Source organism: Oncorhynchus clarkii, chromosome 21, assembly GCF_045791955.1.
Source record: "Oncorhynchus clarkii lewisi isolate Uvic-CL-2024 chromosome 21, UVic_Ocla_1.0, whole genome shotgun sequence".
NCBI lineage: Eukaryota > Metazoa > Chordata > Actinopteri > Salmoniformes > Salmonidae > Oncorhynchus > Oncorhynchus clarkii.
This window is the reverse complement of record NC_092167.1, coordinates 4,745,162-4,766,968: the sequence shown is the minus strand read 5'-3', so window position 1 is coordinate 4,766,968 and position 21,807 is coordinate 4,745,162. Positions and strand designations below refer to the sequence as shown.

General features: G+C 45.4%; 1 protein-coding gene across 1 annotated transcript in view; it reads left to right on the top strand.

Moving 5' to 3' along the window:
• LOC139379652 (plexin-B2-like) overlaps nucleotides 1–20,589 on the top strand; it is a 175,625-nt gene extending 155,036 nt beyond the window's left edge. Inside the window, exons 24-38 of the mRNA XM_071122465.1 lie at nucleotides 236–372; nucleotides 1,541–1,641; nucleotides 4,253–4,482; nucleotides 4,689–4,870; nucleotides 5,560–5,626; nucleotides 6,681–6,827; nucleotides 6,975–7,131; nucleotides 8,898–8,998; nucleotides 10,629–10,713; nucleotides 11,186–11,337; nucleotides 12,378–12,538; nucleotides 15,167–15,379; nucleotides 15,589–15,664; nucleotides 15,772–15,846; nucleotides 18,195–20,589. Coding sequence (XP_070978566.1) covers nucleotides 236–372; nucleotides 1,541–1,641; nucleotides 4,253–4,482; nucleotides 4,689–4,870; nucleotides 5,560–5,626; nucleotides 6,681–6,827; nucleotides 6,975–7,131; nucleotides 8,898–8,998; nucleotides 10,629–10,713; nucleotides 11,186–11,337; nucleotides 12,378–12,538; nucleotides 15,167–15,379; nucleotides 15,589–15,664; nucleotides 15,772–15,846; nucleotides 18,195–18,299 — 1,989 coding nt within the window. The 3' untranslated portion in view covers nucleotides 18,300–20,589. The remainder of the gene's footprint in view (nucleotides 1–235; nucleotides 373–1,540; nucleotides 1,642–4,252; nucleotides 4,483–4,688; nucleotides 4,871–5,559; nucleotides 5,627–6,680; nucleotides 6,828–6,974; nucleotides 7,132–8,897; nucleotides 8,999–10,628; nucleotides 10,714–11,185; nucleotides 11,338–12,377; nucleotides 12,539–15,166; nucleotides 15,380–15,588; nucleotides 15,665–15,771; nucleotides 15,847–18,194) is intronic.
• Nucleotides 20,590–21,807: the final 1,218 nt, after the last annotated feature.

Sequence of the window (21,807 nt, the reverse complement as noted above, 5' to 3'; positions counted from 1 at the left end):
TCTCTCTCTGTCTCTCTCTTTCTGTCCATCTCTCTCTCTTTCTGTCCCTCTCTCTCTCTTTCTGTCCATCTCTCTCTCTTTCTGTCCATCTCTCTCTCTTTCTGTCCCTCTCTCTCTCTTTCTGTCCATCTCTCTCTCTTTCTGTCCATCTCTCTCCCACACTCCCCCTCATCTCTCTCATTCCCTTGCTTTCTATATCTATCTTTATTTCCTTCTCTCCCTCCCTCCCTAACAGATCAAGTTTGGTAATGGTGAGTGGGTGGTGGGCTCAGTGAACTATGAGAGGAAGTATGAGGTTCCTTTGGCTATCATCATCCCAGCTGTCATCGTCCCTATGCTACTGTTCATAGCTGTGTCCGTCTACTGCTACAGGTACACAACTACACTTCCCATCAAGCACCACTCATGTAGTTCTGATGGGTGAATTGTTTTTAGTTCACCCGGTGAAATGGGTGTCTGGAGTTTACACTCTAGGACCAATTAAATAATCTCAAATGTGCAAACTACAGATTCACATAGTGGAACAGTTCTGTGGTCTAATGGACTGTTCCTATGTGTTAGTAGTCTAATGGACTGTTCCTATGTGTTAGTAGTCTAATGGACTGTTCCTATGTGTTAATGTCTGTACTCTAATGAACTGTTCCTGTGTGTTAATGTCTGTACTCTAATGAACTGTTCCTGTGTGTTAATGTCTAATGGACTGTTCCTATGTGTTAATGTCTAATGGACTGTTCCTATGTGTTAGTAGTCTAATGAACAGTTCCTATGTGTTAATGTCTAATGGACTGTTCCTATGTGTTAGTAGTCTAATGGACTGTTCCTATGTGTTAGTAGTCTAATGGACTGTTCCTATGTGTTAGTAGTCTAATGGACTGTTCCTATGTGTTAGTAGTCTAATGGACTGTTCCTATGTGTTAGTAGTCTAATGGACTGTTCCTATGTGTTAGTAGTCTAATGGGCTGTTCCTATGTGTTAGTAGTCTAATGGACTGTTCCTATGTGTTAGTAGTCTAATGGACTGTTCCTATGTGTTAATGTCTAATGAACAGTTCCTATGTGTTAGTAGTCTAATGGACTGTTCCTATGTGTTAATGTCTAATGGACTGTTCCTATGTGTTAGTAGTCTAATGGACTGTTCCTATGTGTTAGTAGTCTAATGGACTGTTCCTATGTGTTAATGTCTGTACTCTAATGGACTGTTCCTATGTGTTAATGTCTGTAGTCTAATGGACTGTTCCTATGTGTTAATGTCTGTAGTCTAATGGACTGTTCCTATGTGTTAATGTCTGTAGTCTAATGGACTGTTTCCTATGTGTTAATGTCTGTAGTCTAATGGACTGTTTCCTATGTGTTAATGTCTGTAGTCTAATGGACTGTTCCTATGTGTTAGTAGTCTAATGGACTGTTCCTATGTGTTAATGTCTAATAGACTGTTCCTATGTGTTAGTAGTCTAATGGACTGTTCCTATGTGTTAGTAGTCTAATGGACTGTTTCCTATGTGTTAATGTCTGTAGTCTAATGGACTGTTCCTATGTGACAGGAGGAAGAGCCAGCAGGCAGAGAGAGAGTATGAGAAAGTGAAACACCAGTTGGATCATCTGGAGGAGAGCGTGAGAGACCGCTGCAAGAAGGAATTCACAGGTATGTTCACACTATCACACACACTATCACACACCATACACACTGCTATAACATTACACACCATACACACTGCTATAACATTACACACACACTAAAACACACCACAAATCAAATTTATTTATATAGCCCTTCGTACATCAGCTAATATCTCAAAGTGCTGTACAGAAACCCAGCCTAAAACCCCAAACAGCAAGCAATGCAGGTGTAGAAGCACGGTGGCTAGGAAAAACTCCCTAGAAAGGCCAAAACCTAGGAAGAAACCTAGAGAGGAACCAGGCTATGTGGGGTGGCCAGTCCTCTTCTGGCTGTGCCGGGTGGAGATTATAACAGAACATGGCCAAGATGTTCAAATGTTCATAAATGACCAGCATTGTCCAATAATAGTAAGGCAGAACAGTTGAAACTGGAGCAGCAGCACGGTCAGGTGGACTGGGGACAGCAAGGAGTCATCGTGTCAGGTAGTGCTGAGGCATGGTCCTAGGGCTCAGGTCCTCCGAGAGAGAGAGAGAAAGAAAGAGATAATTAGAGAGAGCATACTTAAATTCACACAGGACACCGAATAGGACAGGAGAAGTACTCCAGATATAACAACTGACCCTTGCCCCCCGACACATAAACTACTGCAGCATAAATACTGGAGGCTGAGACAGGAGGGGTCAGGAGACACTGTGGCCCCATCCGATGACACCCCCGGACAGGGCCAAACAGGAAGGATATAACCCCACCCACTTTGCCTAAGCACAGCCCCCACACCACTAGAGGGATATCTTCAACCACCAACTTACCATCCTGAGACGAGGCCGAGTATAGTCCACAAAGATCTCCACCACGGCACAACCCACACTGCTATAACATTACAAACACACTATCACACACCATACACACTGCTATAACATTACACACCACACACACTGCTATAACATTACACACACACTATCACACACCATACACACTGCTATAACATTACACACACACTATCACACACCATACACACTGCTATAACATTACACACACACTATCACACACCATACACACTGCTATAACATTACACACACACTATCACACACCATACACACTGCTATAACATTACAAACACACTATCACACACCATACACACTGCTATAACATTACACACCACACACACTGCTATAACATTACACACACACTATCACACACCACACACACTGCTATAACATTACACACACACTATCACACACCATACACACTGCTATAACATTACACACACACTATCACACACCATACACACTGCTATAACATTACACACACACTATCACACACCATACACACTGCTATAACATTACACACACACTATCACACACCACACACACTGCTATAACATTACACACCACACACACTGCTATAACATTACACACACACTATCACACACCACACACACTGCTATAACATTACACACACACTGCTATAACATTACACGCCATACACACTGCTATAACATTACACACACACACTATCACACACCACACACACTGCTATAACATTACACACACACTATCAAATCAAATGTTATTAGTCACATGCGCCGAATACAACAGGTGTAGATCTTACAGTGAAATGCTTACTTACAAGCCCCTAACCAACAATGCAGTTTAAAAAATAAGAATAAGAAATAAAAGTAACAAATAATTCAAGAGCAGCAGTAAAATAACAATAGCGAGACTGTATACAGGGGGTTCCGGTACAGAGTCAATGTGGAGACTGTATACAGGGGGTACCGGTACAGAGTCGATGTGGAGACTGTATACAGGGGGTTCCGGTACAGAGTCGATGTGGAGACTGTATACAGGGGGTTCCGGTACAGAGTCGATGTGGAGACTGTATACAGGGGGTACCGGTACAGAGTCGATGTGGAGACTGTATACAGGGGGTACCGGTACAGAGTCGATGTGGAGACTATATACAGGGGGTACCGGTACAGAGTCAATGTGGAGGCTATATACAGGGGGTACCGGTACAGAGTCAATGTGGAGACTATATACAGGGGGTACCGGTACAGAGTCAATGTGGAGGCTATATACAGGGGGTACCGGTACAGAGTCAATGTGGAGGCTATATACAGGGGGTACTGGTATAGAGTCAATGTGGAGACTGTATACAGGGGGTACCGGTACAGAGTCGATGTGGAGACTGTATACAGGGGGTACCGGTACAGAGTCGATGTGGAGACTGTATACAGGGGGTACCGGTACAGAGTCGATGTGGAGACTGTATACAGGGGGTACCGGTACATAGTCAATGTGCTGGACCACCGGTTAGTCGAGGTAATATGTACAGTTGAAGTTGGAAGTTTAAATGTATTTTGCTGAGGTGTATGTAAACTCAGTTTTTCACAATTCCTGACATTTAATCCTAGTAAAAATTCTCTGTCTTAGGTCAGTTAAAGTTCAGTTCGGTTTCTCCTAGGAGCTAGTCTTGTTGCGTTCGGTTTCTCCTAGGAGCTAGTCTTGTTGCGTTGGGGTTCTACTAGGAGCTAGTCTTGTTGTTGCGTTTGGGTTCTACTAGGAGCTAGTCTTGTTGTTGCGTTTGGGTTCTACTAGGAGCTAGTCTTGTTGTGTTCTGTATCTTCCTCCAGACCTGATGATTGAGATGGAGGACCAGACCAATGACCTGAGTGAGGCCAGGATCCCCTTCCTGGACTATAAGACCTACACAGACCGAGTCTTCTTCCTGCCCTCTAAAGACGGGGACAACGACGTCATGATCACTGGCAAGCTGGACATCCCCGAGGGGCGGAAGGTCATCGTAGCTCAGGCCCTCAACCAGTTCTCTAACCTGCTCAACTCTAAGACCTTCCTCATCAATGTAGGTTTACTCAGCTAGCTGAGATGACTGACTGTTTCTCTCCCTGTCTGTCTGGCTCTGTCTGCCTGTCTGTTAGTCTGTCTGGCTGTCTAAAGTACCTGTGCCAAGATACAGCTTGAGTATTGCCGTCGTACCTACAGATGTTCTATGGAGTTATACTGAGTTGCTAACCCCATCTCTCTGTTGCGTTCTCTGTGTGTTCTCAGTTCATCAAGACCTTGGAGGGCCGTCCAGACTTTAATGCCAGGTCCAGGGTCTACTTTGCCTCGTTACTGACCGTGGCTCTGCATGGTAAACTAGAGTACTACACAGACATCATGAGAAGCCTGCTGCTGGAGCTGATGGAGGAATACGTGCACAGCAAGAACCCCAAACTCATGCTGCGCAGGTGAGACACACCCTGCCTTCCAATCAGGCTTGTCTTCATGAAAACAGGCATTTGTTATTGGACAAGGTTCGATAGTATCTCTCTGTTGCGTAGTGTTTTGGTATGGTGCCTAGTAAACCCAGGTGGTGACAGTAGTTAACGTGCTGACTGTGTGTGTACAGGTCAGACAGTAGTTAACATGTTGACTGTGTGTGTACAGGTCAGACAGTAGTTAACATGCTGACTGTGTGTGTACAGGTCAGACAGTAGTTAACATGTTGACTGTGTGTGTACAGGTCAGACAGTAGTTAACATGTTGACTGTGTGTGTACAGGTCAGACAGTAGTTAACATGTTGACTGTGTGTGTACAGGTCAGACAGTAGTTAACATGTTGACTGTGTGTGTACAGGTCAGACAGTAGTTAACATGCTGACTGTGTGTGTACAGGTCAGAGAGTAGTTAACATGTTGACTGTGTGTACAGGTCAGACAGTAGTTAACATGTTGACTGTGTGTGTACAGGTCAGACAGTAGTTAACATGTTGACTGTGTGTGTACAGGTCAGACAGTAGTTAACATGCTGACTGTGTGTGTACAGGTCAGACAGTAGTTAACATGTTGACTGTGTGTGTACAGGTCAGACAGTAGTTAACATGTTGACTGTGTGTACAGGTCAGAGACCGTAGTTAACATGTTGACTGTGTGTGCAGGTCAGAGACGGTGGTGGAGAGGATGCTGTGTAACTGGATGTCCATCTGTCTGTATCAGTTCCTCAGGGTGAGACTCACCTTTTTCATTCAAACCTGCTCTCTCTCTCTCGCTCCTCTCTCTCGCTCTCTATCTCTCTCGCTCTCTATCTCTCTCGCTCCTCTCTCTCGCTCCTCTCTCTCGCTCCTCTCTCTCGCTCCTCTCTCTCGCTCCTCTCTCTCGCTCCTCTCTCTCGCTTCTCTCTCTCGCTCCTCTCTCTCTCTCGCTCCTCTCTCTCGCTCGCTCCTCGCTCGCTCCTCTCTCGCTCGCTCCTCTCTCTCTCGCTCCTCTCGCTCCTCTCTCTCGCTTCTCTCTCTCGCTCCTCTCTCTCGCTCTCTCTCCTCTCTCTCGCTCCTCTCTCTCGCTCTCTCTCGCTCCTCTCTCTCGCTCTCTCTCTCTCGCTCTCTCTCACTCCTCTCTCTCGCTCCTCTCTCTCGCTCTCTCTCGCTCGCTCCGCTCGCTCTCTCTATCCGCTCTCTCTCGCTCCTCTCTCTCGCTCCTCTCTCTCTCTCGCTCCTCTCTCTCTCTCGCTCCTCTCTCTCTCGCTCGCTCCTCTCTCGCTCGCTCCTCTCTCTCGCTCTCTCTCCTCTCTCTCGCTCCTCTCTCTCGCTCTCTCTCGCTCCTCTCTCTCGCTCTCTCTCTCTCGCTCTCTCTCACTCCTCTCTCTCGCTCCTCTCTCTCGCTCTCTCTCGCTCGCTCCGCTCGCTCTCTCTATCCGCTCTCTCTCGCTCCTCTCTCTCGCTCCTCTCTCTCTCTCGCTCCTCTCTCTCTCTCGCTCCTCTCTCTCTCGCTCGCTCCTCTCTCGCTCGCTCCTCTCTCTCTCGCTCCTCTCTCTCTCGCTCCTCTCTCTCCTCTCTCTCGCTCCTCTCTCTCTCCATTTCTTCTAATGTTTTAGATGAAATGTTCCAATTTATTTGGTCTTATTGATTTTTGGATTAAAGCGCTCTTTAAACAATCAGTCATGTGTGACAGTGAACATGGAGCCGTATCTTCAGTAATTACACTGAGAGAACGGTCTCATTAGAACTGATGAGCTCACTCCCCTCTCGCTGTGTGTGTGTGCATCTTCACTTTGTGTGTGTAGGACTCTGCGGGCGAACCCCTATACAAGTTGTTCAAGGCCATCAAGCACCAGGTAGAGAAGGGCCCAGTGGACGCTAAGATGAAGAAGGCCAAGTACACTCTGAACGACACGGGGCTCCTAGGGGACGACGTGGAGTACTGCGTCCTGGTGAGTACACTCTGAACGACACGGGGCTCCTAGGGGACTGTGCCCAACATGTTGCTAGCATGTACCAAAACAAATGGGTGTGACCTAATCATGAGCTCAGTGTGATTCTGGATGATAGATGATTGACAGCTGTGTGTGTCCAACCAGACCCTGCAGGTGCTGGTGCACGGCGAGGGACCAGACGTGACGCCGGTGAAGGTGCTAAACTGTGACACCATCTCTCAGGTGAAGGAGAAGATCATTGAACAGGTGTACCGCAACCTGCCCTACTCACAGAGACCCAAGGTGGACAGTGTTGCTCTTGGTGAGAACACACACGGTTCTACCACTGTTATCCTGTGCTAAGAGTTGGGGGGAACAACAATGAGTTTCATATTTTTGCACGTACGTTAGTCTACATACAGTTGAAGTCAGAAGTTTACATCCACTTAAGTTGGAGTCATTAAAACTCGTTTTTCAACAACTCCACAAATTTCTTGTTAACAAACTATAGTTTTGGCAAGTCGGTTAGGACATCTACTTTGTGCATGGCACAAGTAATTTTTCCAACAATTGTTTACAGGCAGATTATTTAACTTATAATTCACTATATCACAATTCCAGTGGGTCAGAAGTTTACATACACTATGTTGGAATTTCCAGAAAATGATGTCATGGCGTTAGAAGCTTCTGATAGGCTATTTGACATCATTTGAGTCAGTTGGAGGTGTACCTGTGGATGTATTTCAAGGCCTACCTTCAAACTCCATGCCTCTTTGCTTGACATCATGGGAAAATCCAAATAAATCAGCCAACACCTCAGAAAAAAATTGTAGACCTCCACAAGTCTGGTTCATCCTTGGCCGCAATTTCCAAACACCTGAAGGTACCACGTTCTTCTGTACAAACAATAGTACACAAGTATAAACACCATGGGATCACATAGCCGTCATACCGCTCAGGAAGGAGATGAGTTCTGTCTCCTAGAGATGAACGTACTTTGGTGCGAAAAGTGCAAATCAATCCCAGAACAATAGCAAAGGACCTTGTGAAGATGCTGGAAGAAACAGGTACAAAAGTATCTATATCCACAGTAAAACAAGTCCTATATCGACATAACCTGAAAGGCCGCTCAGCAAGGCAGAAGCCACGGCTCCAAAACCGCCATAAAAAAGCCAGACTACGGTTTGCAACTGCACATGGACACAAAGATTGTGCTTTTTGGAGAAATGTCCACTGATCTGATGAAAGGAAATTAGAACTGTTTGTCCGTAATGCTCATCGTTATGTTTGGAGGAAAAAGGGGGAGGCTTGCAAACCAAAGAACACCATCCCAACCGTGAAGCACGGGGGTGGCAGCATCATGTTGGGGAGGTGCTTTGCTGCAGGAGGGATTGGTGCACTTCACAAAATACATGGCATCATGAGGAAAGAAAATGATGTGGATATTTTGAAGCAACATCTCAAGACATCAGTCAGGAAGTTAAAGCTTGGTCGTAAATGGTTCTTCTAAATGGACAATGACCCCAAGCATACTTCCAAAGAAGTGGCAAAATGGCTTAAGGGCAACAAAGTCAAGGTATTGGAGTGGCCATCACAAAGCCCTGACATCAATTATATAGAAAATTTGTGGGCAGAACTGAAAAAGCGTGTGCGAGCAAGGAGGCCTACAAACCTGACTCAGTTACACCAGCTCTGTCAGAAGGAATGGGCCAAAATTCACCCAACTTATTGTGGGAAGCTTGTGGAAGGCTACCCAAAACGTTTGACCCAAGTTAAACAATTTAAAGGCAATGCTACCAAATACTGATTGAATGTATGTCAACTTCTGACCCACTGGGAATGTGATGAAAGAAATTAAAACTGAAATAAATCATTCTCTCTACTATTATTCTGACATTTCACATTCTTAAATTAAGTGGTGATCCTAACTGACCTAAGACAAGGAATTTTTACTCTGATTAAATGTCAGGAATTGTGGAAAAACTGAGTTTAAATGTATTTGGCTAAGGTGTATGTAAACTTCTGACTTCAACTGCACCTTTCAGTAATATTCTAATGTATAAGGTGCACTTCCCACCCCGTCCACAGAGTGGCGGCCTGGCTCTACAGGGCAGATCCTGTCTGACATGGACCTGACATCACAGAAGGAGGGCAGGTGGAAGAGACTCAACACCCTGGCACATTACAACGTGAGTGGCTGGCTGAGGACTTCAGCCTGGTATTTGTGTTCTCTCTGAATATCTTCTCAGCTTACTGTATAGTTAATGTGAATATCTATCAGGGCTGGCTGAGGACTTCAGCCTGGTATTCGTGTTCTCTCTGAATATCTTCTCAGCTTACTGTATAGTTAATGTAAATATCTATCAGGACTGGCTGGCTTTATTAACGTTGAATTGTTCCTGGGCTAAAGATGTTCGGAGTTGAGCATGCCAGATATTCCGTTGAAATGTTGGGTTTTGCTATTTCACAGTTTAATGAAACTATGTGAAACTCAAACTATATGTTTCTGTACTGTGTTAACTATACAGAAAGTATTCAGACCCCTTGACTTATTCTAAAATAGTTTAAATAATTAAAAAAATAAAAATAATCCCCCAAGCAATCTACACACAATGCCACACGATTTGGAAAGGCACACTCCTTTTTATATAAGGTCCCTAAGCCATTGAGGTCTAAGAAATTGTCTATAGTGCTCCGAGACAGGATTGTGTCGAGGCACAGATCTGAGGAAGGCTACCAGGGGGAAAAATGATGCAGCATTGAAGGTCCCCAAGAACACAGTGGTCAAACTGAGCAATTGGGGGAGAAGGGCCTAAACAGTGTTTAAACCCTTTACAATGAAGATCTGTGAAGTTATTTGGATTTTTACGAATTATCTTTGAAAGACAGAGTCGTGAAATGGGACGTTTATATGTGGTACGGTACTGTGTTAACTATATGTGGTACAGTGTTAACTATATGTGGTACTGTGTTAACTATATGTGATACTGTGTTAACTATATGTGGTACGGTACTGTGTTAACTATATGTGGTACCGTGTTAACTATATGTGGTACCGTGTTAACTATATGTGGTACCGTGTTAACTATATGTGGTACTGTGTTAACTATATGTGGTACTGTGTTAACTATATGTGGTACCGTGTTAACTATATGTGGTACTGTGTTAACTATATGTGGTACTGTGTTAACTATATGTGGTACTGTGTTAACTATATGTGGTACTGTGTTAACTATATGTGGTACTGTGTTAACTATATGTGGTACTGTGTTAACTATATGTGGTACTGTGTTAACTATATGTGGTACTGTGTTAACTATATGTGGTACGGTACAGTGTTAACTATATGTGGTACGGTACAGTGTTAACTATATGTGGTACTGTGTTAACTATATGTGGTACTGTGTTAACTAACTATATGTGGTACTGTGTTAACTAACTATATGTGGTACTGTGTTAACTCTATGTGGTACGGTACTGTGTTAACTATATGTGGTACGGTACAGTGTTAACTATATGTGGTACGGTACTGTGTTAACTATATGTGGTACTGTGTTAACTATATGTGGTACTGTGTTAACTATATGTGGTACTGTGTTAACTATATGTGGTACGGTACTGTGTTAACTATATGTGGTACTGTGTTAACTATATGTGGTACTGTGTTAACTATATGTGGTACTGTGTTAACTATATGTGGTACGGTACAGTGTTAACTATATGTGGTACGGTACAGTGTTAACTATATGTGGTACGGTACAGTGTTAACTATATGTGGTACGGTACAGTGTTAACTATATGTGGTACTGTGTGTTTTAGGTGAGAGACAATGCCACGCTGGTGCTGTCCAGAGTGCTTCACACCCATCGCCAGTTCCACCAGAACCAGGATAGCCATGAAGAAAGTGAGTCCGATTTCATTATATCCTCAGTATGTTATCCCTAGGCACAGATCTAGGATCAGCCTACCTTGTCCTCCAATCCTAACCTTAACTATCAGGGTGGGTAATGCGCTATTGACCTGAGATCAGCATCTTGGAAAAACTTCTCAACTTTGGGTCGTGTTCATTATGGCCAACCATTTTGCATGAGGAAACAAAAAAGAGTTGAGGTTGTCCCACCCTGTTTGAGTCTGTTGTCTTCCGTTTGATGCCCACTGAACATGTCCCTGGTGTCCCTGTAGAGAACGCCCTGTTGGAAGATGACAAGGTGTTCCACCCTGTTTGAGTCTGTTGTCTTCCGTTTGATGCCCACTGAACATGTCCCTGGTGTCCCTGTAGAGAACGCCCTGTTGGAAGATGACAAGGTGTTCCACCCTGTTTGAGTCTGTTGTCTTCCGTTTGATGCCCACTGAACATGTCCCTGGTGTCCCTGTAGAGAACGCCCTGTTGGAAGATGACAAGGTGTTCCACCTGGTGCGGCCAGCAGACGAGCTGGATGAGGTCAAATCTAAGAGAGGAAGTTTGAAGGCCAAGGCCACGACTAAAGCCATCGCTGAGATCTACCTGACACGACTGCTCTCTGTCAAGGTTAGTCAGTCTGATAACTACACTACCTACAGCAGTTATAGCACTACCTACAGCAGTTATAGCACTACCTACAGCAGTTATAGCTTATCGAGCATTGAGTTTTCCCTGGCACGAGCTGCGTGACTTGTACATGGAATACAATCGTACAACTTCATTATTCTCCTAAACGCAAATTTCGGTGCTCCATCTATGTCCAGCTGACAAACGCTTGTCATGAGAATTGTCGTCAGATTTGTAGGGCAGCATCAATATTTGAAGGCGGATGAAGAGCACTACGTAGAGCAGTTAAAGCACTACTAACAGTTATAGTACTACATATAGCAGTTATAATAGGGTTATAACACCTTTAGCACAGTTCAGAATTACTCCTACATTACTGATTTGACCTGGAACATGTAGAAGATGTAGCACTGATTGGGTGGGTTGGATAGGCGACACACTGATTGGGTGGGTGGACAGGAGACACACTGATTGGGTGGGTGGACAGGAGACACACTGATTGGGTGGGTGGACAGGAGACACTGATTGGGTGGGTGGACAGGAGACACACTGATTGGGTGGGTGGACAGGAGACACACTGATTGGGTGGGTGGACAGGAGACACACTGATTGGGTGGGTGGACAGGAGACACACTGATTGGGTGAGTGGACAGGAGACCCACTGATTGGGTGGGTGGACAGGAGAGACACTGATTGGGTGGGTGGACAGGAGACACACTGATTGGGTGAGTGGACAGGAGACACACTGATTGGGTGGGTGGACAGGAGAGACACTGATTGGGTGGGTGGACAGGAGACACACTGATTGGGTGGGTGGACAGGAGAGACACTGATTGGGTGGGTGGACAGGAGACACACTGATTGGGTGGGTGGACAGGAGACACACTGATTGGGTGGGTGTAAGTGTATGTTGGTGTACATAATGTGAGCTGATTTTGTATCAGTGTCTGTCAGATACTGTCTACTGACCACCTAATATTATATGTGGTTGTCGCTCTGGATATGTCCTAATGTGTGTGTGTGTCCTCGGTGTGTTGCAGGGTACTCTGCAGCAGTTTGTGGATGATTTCTTCCGCAGTGTGTTGTGTTCTGGAGCCGTGGTTCCTCCTGCAGTTAAATACTTCTTTGACTTCCTGGATGAGCAGGCTCTGAAACACGACAACGTTGAGGAGGAGACCGTCCATATCTGGAAGACCAACAGGTACACACACACACACACTGACACAAAAACACACACGCATATGAACACTGTACACACGCTCACACACACACACTGACACAAACACACAGACACAAACACACACACGCATATGAACACTGTACACACGCGCGCACACACACATGCATGCACGTAACCACACCCACAGATATGCACACTGTATACACACAATAGTTCAGTACCTCCAACCTTCTTCTACACTTGACTCCTCCTCATCGTGTTGAAGTCCTAGGGTCTGACTCCTCCTTATCGTGTTGTAGTCCTAGGGTCTGACTCCTCCTCATCGTGTTGTAGTCCTAGGGTCTGACTCCTCCTCATCGTGTTGTAGTCCTAGGGTCTGACTCCTCCTCATCGTGTTGTAGTCCTAGGGTCTGACTCTTCCTCATCGTGTTGTAGTCCTAGGGTCTGACTCCTCCTCATCGTGTTGTAGTCCTAGGGTCTGACTCCTCCTCACCGTGTTGTAGTCCTAGGGTCTGACTCCTCCTCACCGTGTTGTAGTCCTAGGGTCTGACTCCTCCTCACCGTGTTGTAGTCCTAGGGTCTGACTGTCCTCACCGTGTTGTAGTCCTAGGGTCTGACTCCTCCTCATCGTGTTGTAGTCCTAGGGTCTGACTCCTCCTCATCGTGTTGTAGTCCTAGGGTCTGACTCCTCCTCATCGTGTTGTAGTCCTAGGGTCTGACTCCTCCTCATCGTGTTGTAGTCCTAGGGTCTGACTCCTCCTCAGCGTGTTGTAGTCCTAGGGTCTGACTCCTCCTCATCGTGTTGTAGTCCTAGGGTCTGACTCCTCCTCATCGTGTTGTAGTCCTAGGGTCTGACTGTCCTCATTGTGTTGTAGTCCTAGGGTCTGACTCCTCATCGTGTTGTAGTCCTAGGGTCTGACTCCTCCTTACCGTGTTGTAGTCCTAGGGTCTGACTCCTCCTTACCGTGTTTTAGTCCTAGGGTCTGACTCCTCCTCATCGTGTTGTAGTCCTAGGGTCTGACTCTTCCTCATCGTGTTGTAGTCCTAGGGTCTGACTGTCCTCATCGTGTTGTAGTCCTAGGGTCTGACTGTCCTCATCGTGTTGTAGTCCTGGGGTCTGACTCCTCCTCATCGTGTTGTAGTCCTAGGGTCTGACTCCTCCTCATCGTGTTGTAGTCCTAGGGTCTGACTCCTCCTTACCGTGTTGTAGTCCTAGGGTCTGACTCCTCCTTACCGTGTTGTAGTCCTAGGGTCTGACTCCTCCTCACCGTGTTGTAGTCCTAGGGTCTGACCCCTCCTTACCGTGTTGTAGTCCTAGGGTCTGACTCCTCCTTACCATGTTGTAGTCCTAGGGTCTGACTCCTCCTTACCATGTTGTAGTCCTAGGGTCTGACTCCTCCTTACCATGTTGTAGTCCTAGGGTCTGACCCCTCCTTACCATGTTGTAGTCCTAGGGTCTGACCCCTCCTTACCATGTTGTAGTCCTATGGTCTGACTCCTCCTTACCATGTTGTAGTCCTAGGGTCTGACTCCTAACTCCCCTGAAACCCCTGGACGTTATCAGAGTGAATTAGTGAACTCCTGTTGATGGGAACTATTAAATATAGATAGTGCTTGTGATGCGTATTGGATTGACAGGTGGGGATGAGTGGCACAGTAAGATCTCTAGTCAGGATGAGGAGATGAAAGACTGAATTCATTAGACTCTAGAGACATCTCTCCCACTATCCATCGTCTCTTCTTTCACTCACTTACTCTTCCCCTGTTTCTCTCCTCTCTCCATTCTCAGTCCCTTCCTAGATGTCTCTCTCCTGTTTCACACACTTACTAACCCTCTTTCTCTCTCTCTCTCCCTTTCTCTCTCTCCCACCCCTCTCCTGCATATCAGCAAGAGGGGACATCAGCAAGCCAATTAAATGAGGGCTTTCAGTGAATGTGATTCAGCTAAAAAGGCTTGTTAATTCTCCCCCAGTATCCTGGATAATGTTCCCCAGGCCTGTTCTCCAGTCAAGAAGAGGTTGGTAGAGGTTAGAGCAGGTGTGAAGCTGAGCTGGCTAGAGGGGACGGAGAGGAAAGAGACAGATAGAAGGAGAGAACGTAAGACCTTGAGCGGGAGAGTGAGCATCCAGCCAACAAATATACATTCTTAAAGAGGCTGTAGCTCGGTGTACCCCGAGGTGACCTGGAGGATAAGACACACACACAGACAGACAGACAGACCGTAGAGTCATTAGGAATTCGCTGGACCAAGGCTGATTCAGAGGTAGATGGAGATCAGATTACCCCTGCAGGCTCCCACAGTCAGCGTTTTAATAACATAGCACTTCTAGTCCTTCTCAGAGGAGGAGCATCACACCACTGTAACAGGATTTATTTTTGGACTGAGGCTGCTTTATTAGGCTTCATTCAGCCATACACCTGTCTAGTTGTGCTTTCCTGGGTTGAGTTCAGATGTCTGGGTTTGAGTGACTCAGCTTGTCTGTGAGGCAGAAGGAAAAGGGATCTGTTATCTTGTTAAATTAGATGGGAAGGAGTTGGCTTTTAGATTGGATAGCCTGCGACTGTTTCACCTTGCTCTCATGCTGGGTTGCTCTGCGCGGTGCGGTGTGTGTTGGTGTGTATACTAATGTGTGTGTTCTCTATCCCCAGCCTGCCCATGCGTTTCTGGGTGAACATCCTGAAGAACCCTCACTTCATCTTTGACGTGCACGTGACGGAGGTGGTGGACGCGTCGCTGTCCGTCATCGCTCAGACCTTCATGGACGCCTGCACCAAGACGGAACACAAACTGAGCCGGGAATCTCCCAGCAACAAGCTGCTCTATGCAAAGGAGATCTCCACCTATAAGAAGATGGTGGACGAGTGAGTTCTCTCATATTCATCCCTTTTCATGATTGACTGCCCATCAAATGAGCCGATACTGCAGTACTCTTGGCCAATATAGAGAATAGGTTGCAGTCAGAACACACCAGAAGTACTCTCTTCTAGTGCATCAGAAACAACACAAGGGGATAGGTTAGTAGGACCTGGCAGCCAATCAGACATCTCTCTATCATTCTGTCTCTCCTCAGTTACTACAAGGGAATCAAGCAGATGGTCCCAGTCAGTGACCAGGACATGAACACACACCTGGCTGAGGTGTCCAGGGTACGTACATGTGACCTCACATCTGTTTGTACTTGTGTGTGGGCAGTCTTCTATTGCATCATCAGAATACAACAAAAAATTAATCCTTCCTTCTTTGTGCTCTCCAGGAACACACAGACACGCTGAATACCCAGGCAGCCTTGCACCAGCTCTACCAGTATGCCAGCAAATACTATGACGGGGTAAAAACCTTAGGACTCACTTCCTTGTCTGGTGGTTTGAAGGCCCTATCCACTTGGTTAAGAACCTTAGGACTCACTTCCTTGTCTGGTGGTTTGAAGGCCCTATCCACTTGGTTAAGAACCTTAGGACTCACTTCCTTGTCTGGTGGTTTGAAGGCCCTATCCACTTGGTTAAGAACCTTAGGACTCACTTCCTTGTCTGGTGGTTTGAAGGCCCTATCCACTTGGTTAAGAACCTTAGGACTCACTTCCTTGTCTGATGGTTTGAAGGCCCTATCCTCTTGGTTAAGAACCTTAGGACTCACTTCCTTTTCTGGTGGTTTGAAGGCCCTATCCACTTGGTTAAGAACCTTAGGACTCACTTTCTTGTCTGGTGGTTTGAAGGCCCTATCCTCTTGGTTAAGAACCTTAGGACTCACTTCCTTGTCTGGTGGTTTGAAGGCCCTATCCACTTGGTTAAGAACCTTAGGACTCACTTCCTTGTCTGGTGGTTTGAAGGCCCTATCCACTTGGTTAAGAAACTTAGGACTCACTTCCTTGTCTGGTGGTTTGAAGGCCCTATCCACTTGGTTAAGAACCTTAGGACTCACTTCCTTGTTTGGTGGTTTGAAGGCCCTATCCACTTGGTTAAGAACCTTAGGACTCACTTCCTTGTTTGGTGGTTTGAAGGCCCTATCCACTTGGTTAAGAACCTTAGGACTCACTTCCTTGTCTGGTGGTTTGAAGGCCCTATCCACTTGGTTAAGAACCTTAGGACTCACTTCCTTGTCTGGTGGTTTGAAGGCCCTATCCACATGGTTAAGAACCTTAGGACTCACTTCCTTGTTTGGTGGTTTGAAGGCCCTATCCACTTGGTTAAGAACCTTAGGACTCACTACCTTGTTTGGTGGTTTGAAGGCCCAATCCTCTTGGTTAAGAACCTTAGGACTCACTTCCTTGTCTGGTGGTTTGAAGGCCCTATCCACTTGGTTAAGAACCTTAGGACTCACGTCCTTGTTTGGTGGTTTGAAGGCCCAATCCTCTTGGTTAAGAACCTTAGGACTCACTTCCATGTTTGGTGGTTTGAAGGCCCTATCCACTTGGTTAAGAACCTTAGGACTCACTTCCTTGTTTGGTGGTTTGAAGGCCCTATCCACTTGGTTAAGAACCTTAGGACTCACTACCTTGTTTGGTGGTTTGAAGGCCCAATCCTCTTGGTTAAGAACCTTAGGACTCACTTCCTTGTCTTGTGGTTTGAAGGCCCTATCCACATGGTTAAGAACCTTAGAACTCACTTCCTTGTCTGGTGGTTTGAAGGCCCTATTCACTTGGTTAAGAACCTTAGGACTCACTTCCTTGTTTGGTGGTTTGAAGGCCCAATCCTCTTGGTTAAGAACCTTAGGACTCACTTCCTTGATTGGTGGTTTGAAGGCCCTATCCACTTGGTTAAGAGCCTTAGGACTCACTTCCTTGTTTGGTGGTTTGAAGGCCCAATCCTCTTGGTTAAGAACCTTAGGACTCACTTCCTTGTCTGGTGGTTTGAAGGCCCTATCCACTTGGTTAAGAACCTTAGGACTCACTACCTTGTTTGGTGGTTTGAAGGCCCAATCCTCTTGGTTAAGAACCTTAGGACTCACTTCCTTGCTTGGTGGTTTGAAGGCCCAATCCTCTTGGTTAAGAACCTTAGGACTCACTTCCTTGTCTTGTGGTTTGAAGGCCCTATCCACATGGTTAAGAACCTTAGGACTCACTTCCTTGTCTGGTGGTTTGAAGGCCCTATCCACTTGGTTAAGAACCTTAGGACTCACTTCCTTGTTTGGTGGTTTGAAGGCCCAATCCTCTTGGTTAAGAACCTTAGGACTCACTTCCTTGATTGGTTGTTTGAAGGCCCTATCCACTTGGTTAAGAACCTTAGGACTCACTTCCTTGTTTGGTGGTTTGAAGGCCCAATCCTCTTGGTTAAGAACCTTAGGACTCACTTCCTTGTCTTGTGGTTTGAAGGCCCAATCCTCTTGGTTAAGAACCTTAGGACTCACTTCCTTGATTGGTGGTTTGAAGGCCCTATCCACTTGGTTAAGAACCTTAGGACTCACTTCCTTGTTTGGTGGTTTGAAGGCCCTATCCTCTTGGTTGACTACATCCTGTAGGAAATTAGACAAATTAATGTCACTTGCTGTCGCAGGAAAATCTGTTTACTAGTGTCTCTTTTGTGTCCTCTCTCATTTTTCCCTCCCCTCCCTCCCTCCCTCCCTCCCTCCCCTCCCTCCCTCCCTCCCTCCCTCCCTCCCTCCCTCCCTCCCTCCCTCCCTCCCTCCCTCCCTCCCTCCCTCCCTCCCTCCCTCCCTCCCTCCCTCCCTCCCTCCCTCCAGATCATCCAGTCTTTAGATGAGGACCCAGCCGCCCAGAGTAAACAGCTGACCCTGCGGCTGCAGCAGATAGCCGCCGCCCTCGAGAACAAAGTCACCGACCTTTAACCTCTGACCCCTAGAGAAAGGGGGAGGAGCTATGGGACCACTCTGTAGACCAAGATGAGGGGGACCGGAGACTGAGGCAGACTTCAGACTATTACAGTATCAACCATGAAGAGCTACACATATCTCTTCCCCCTAGAGACATGAGAAGCTGTGGGAAACTATTGCGTTTTGGCCAAAATACTTGTAAAGGAGCAGAGCTACTGGGCCAAAGTTGGACAGGGTGATCCCTAATCATCAGTCTCCCTCTCTCTCTCTCTGACTCTATGGATCCTATAGACTGAATGAGCAAGGGCCTTCAGTGTAGTCCCTGAGTGAGCTAGCAGACTGTAAACCCAGCCTACAGAGGATATACGGTACACCACCACTGACCAACCATAGCAACTATACCTGTCAGTCCCATGATATACAACCTGGTGTTGATGACTTGCAGCTTGCACAGAGAATCAGATGTTTAATGTGCTCCAGAGTAGACCCGACTTAGGAGAGTGGTGTTGTATGTAAATATATTTTTATGGCACAGGCTTTATGCAAAAGACGCTTTACATACCAAGATGAAATTATTTTTTAAAGGATGGATGGGCACAACTAAGTTTGTTAATTTGTGTTTTTAAAAAGTTTCTAGAAGCGAAGAAGCAGGGTGTTCCATGATGTCATATCCTGTGTTTAATCAATTTGTTGCTTACTGTGTAATCTGCATTGCCATTGGCTAGTTATGACTGGTTAATCACTTTGTTTTTGTCATGATTTGTATTTGTCGCTGATATATTTTGGATGTGGGTTCTCAGTGTAGTGCATTATGCAGGGGAATAGGGTGCAGCCTTGAACCTCTTCACATGATGACTGTGTCCCTATTCAGGGTCAGCTCTCCCCTATACGGTAGTAAAACCAGCCCAACGGACTAAAAGATGAAGCACATTCATACTGTACCATTGATATCAACGTCTCACTGAAACTAACTGCTGGACATAGTCAAGCATGTGTGGGAGCTCTAACTAAGTGCCAATACACAGTAGAGCTGAAGTTGAACATCTTCTCATTTTTATACAATAAATAAATCATTTGTCTTCATTTTTCCATCTTGGGTCCAGAAATAGTACTATGTGGATAGATGAATCAGGGCTCTGTTTATCTGAGATAGTACTATGTGGATAGATGAATCAGGGCTCTGTTTATCTGAAATAGTACTATGTGGATAGATGAATCAGGGCTCTGTTTATCTGAGATAGTACTATGTGGATAGATGAATCAGGGCTCTGTTTATCAGAAATAGTACTATGTGGATAGATGAATCAGGGCTCTGTTTATCAGAAATAGTACTATGTGGATAGATGAATCAGGGCTCTGTTTATCTGAAATAGTACTATGTGGATAGATGAATCAGGGCTCTGTTTATCTGAAATAGTACTATGTGGATAGATGAATCAGGGCTCTGTTTATCAGAAATAGTACTATGTGGATAGATGAATCAGGGCTCTGTTTATCTGAAATAGTACTATGTGGATAGATGAATCAGGGCTCTGTTTATCAGAAATAGTACTATGTGGATAGATGAATCAGGGCTCTGTTTATCAGAAATAGTACTATGTGGATAGATGAATCAGGGCTCTGTTTATCTGAAATAGTACTATGTGGATAGATGAATCAGGGCTCTGTTTATCAGAAATAGTACTATGTGGATAGATGAATCAGGGCTCTGTTTATCAGAAATAGTACTATGTGGATAGATGAATCAGGGCTCTGTTTATCAGAAATAGTACTATGTGGATAGATGAATCAGGGCTCTGTTTATCAGAAATAGTATGTATGTGGATAGATTAATGTTTATCTGAAATAGTAACCACTTTAGCTCAATGCTGATAGTATAGAATGTTTGCTGGTATGTTTTATGCCATAATTGTTTTTCCTGTATCATTTTTTAAAAACTGTTTATTTCAAAATGGCTCTTATTGTCGTTGTAGACCATTGCCTGTGTGTGAAACATGAGACTAGATATGGAAAAGAGAAATGCTAAAATGATCATTACTTATGTATATAATTGAATGGTACTTGTGTAAATCATTGAGCTGTGAACCACCATGACTTGTGGAGGTTGTCTACAGCACAGGTACTGCCTTTCTCTAGTGATCCCTGTCACCACTGTCAATTCTTCTGAAACCATTTCAATGGATTTCAAACATCCTTAAATCATTTGCCAAATAGTTGTCACGTCGTCATCAGCTCGTTTGTTTCTTCTGCTATGCAACTGTTTCATTTTGAATCACTCCTCAAATATATTTTAATACTAAACCAATGTGTTGCTGTGTTGTCATGCTGAAGCTATAGGGGGTAGATGAATAGAATGTCTCTATGGTACATGATGTGATGCTGCATATATCCTCACATATTGACCTGGTTATGTCTTTAAGGTGCATCCAAAATGCTACTTATATAGTGTGCTACCCCAAAAAAGTGCACTATAAAGGCAGTATAGTGGTATAATAGTGGTATTTGGGGCGCTGCCTAAGTGTGTCTGAGTTCATCTGAGCATTGTTAGGTTGTTCCTTACTGCGTTCACCACTCATAGGGTCAAATGGGGACACTTGTGCAACTCTGATAAATATTAATGCGTCTTTTGAATTGAAATTCGAGTCTTTCCTCAACTACAGGATTAGTCTCAGTTCATCTGAGGATGCTGGGTTCTCCTTGCTTGCCAGCTATATGGGTGAATGGGGACCAATCCTAATATGGGATATGACTAAGCACCTAACTCAGATACTTGGATGAATGAGGACTAATCCTAATATGGGATATGATTTAGCACCTAACTCAGACACTTGGATGAATGAGGACTAATCCTAATATGGGATATGATTTAGCACCTAACTCAGACACTTGCGCAACTCTGTCATGAATATGAACAGGAATTGAGACTCTATCCTCAGGTTGTGATTGGTCTCAGAACCCCTCTGTTACCATAGCAGGTGGCTATGACTAAGAATAAGTCTCAAACGGCACCCTATTCCCTATAGGGCCCTGGTTTTAAAAAAAGTAGTGCCTTTAGGGGGTAGATGGCATCAGCAGACTGTCTGGTGTTGCTATAGCTGCCAGTCACATACCCCGTCTCTGCCCACTCTAGAGGACCCACACCAGCCAGACAGACGGACACAGCAGGGGAACTCCTTTGATCTCTAAATACAATCAGACTGCACAAGTCATCACTGACTGGCTCATTTATGCATTCTCTTTTTTCATTTTCTTTGTCACTTTCTCTCTTGTTCGCCATGGTTCTTTCTCACTCTTCTCCTCTTATGTATGTCCCTCTCGCATTCTCTCTCTCCTCTCTCCTTCTCTCTCTCCTTCTCTCTCTCTCCTCTCTCCTTCTCTCTCCTCTCTCCTTCTCTCTCTCTCCTCTCTCCTTCTCTCTCTCCTCTCTCTCCTCTCTCATTCTCTCTCCTCTCTCTCCTCTCTCGTTCTCTCTCTCCTCTCTCGTTCTCTCTCCTCGTTCTCTCTCGTTCCCTCTCCTCTCTCG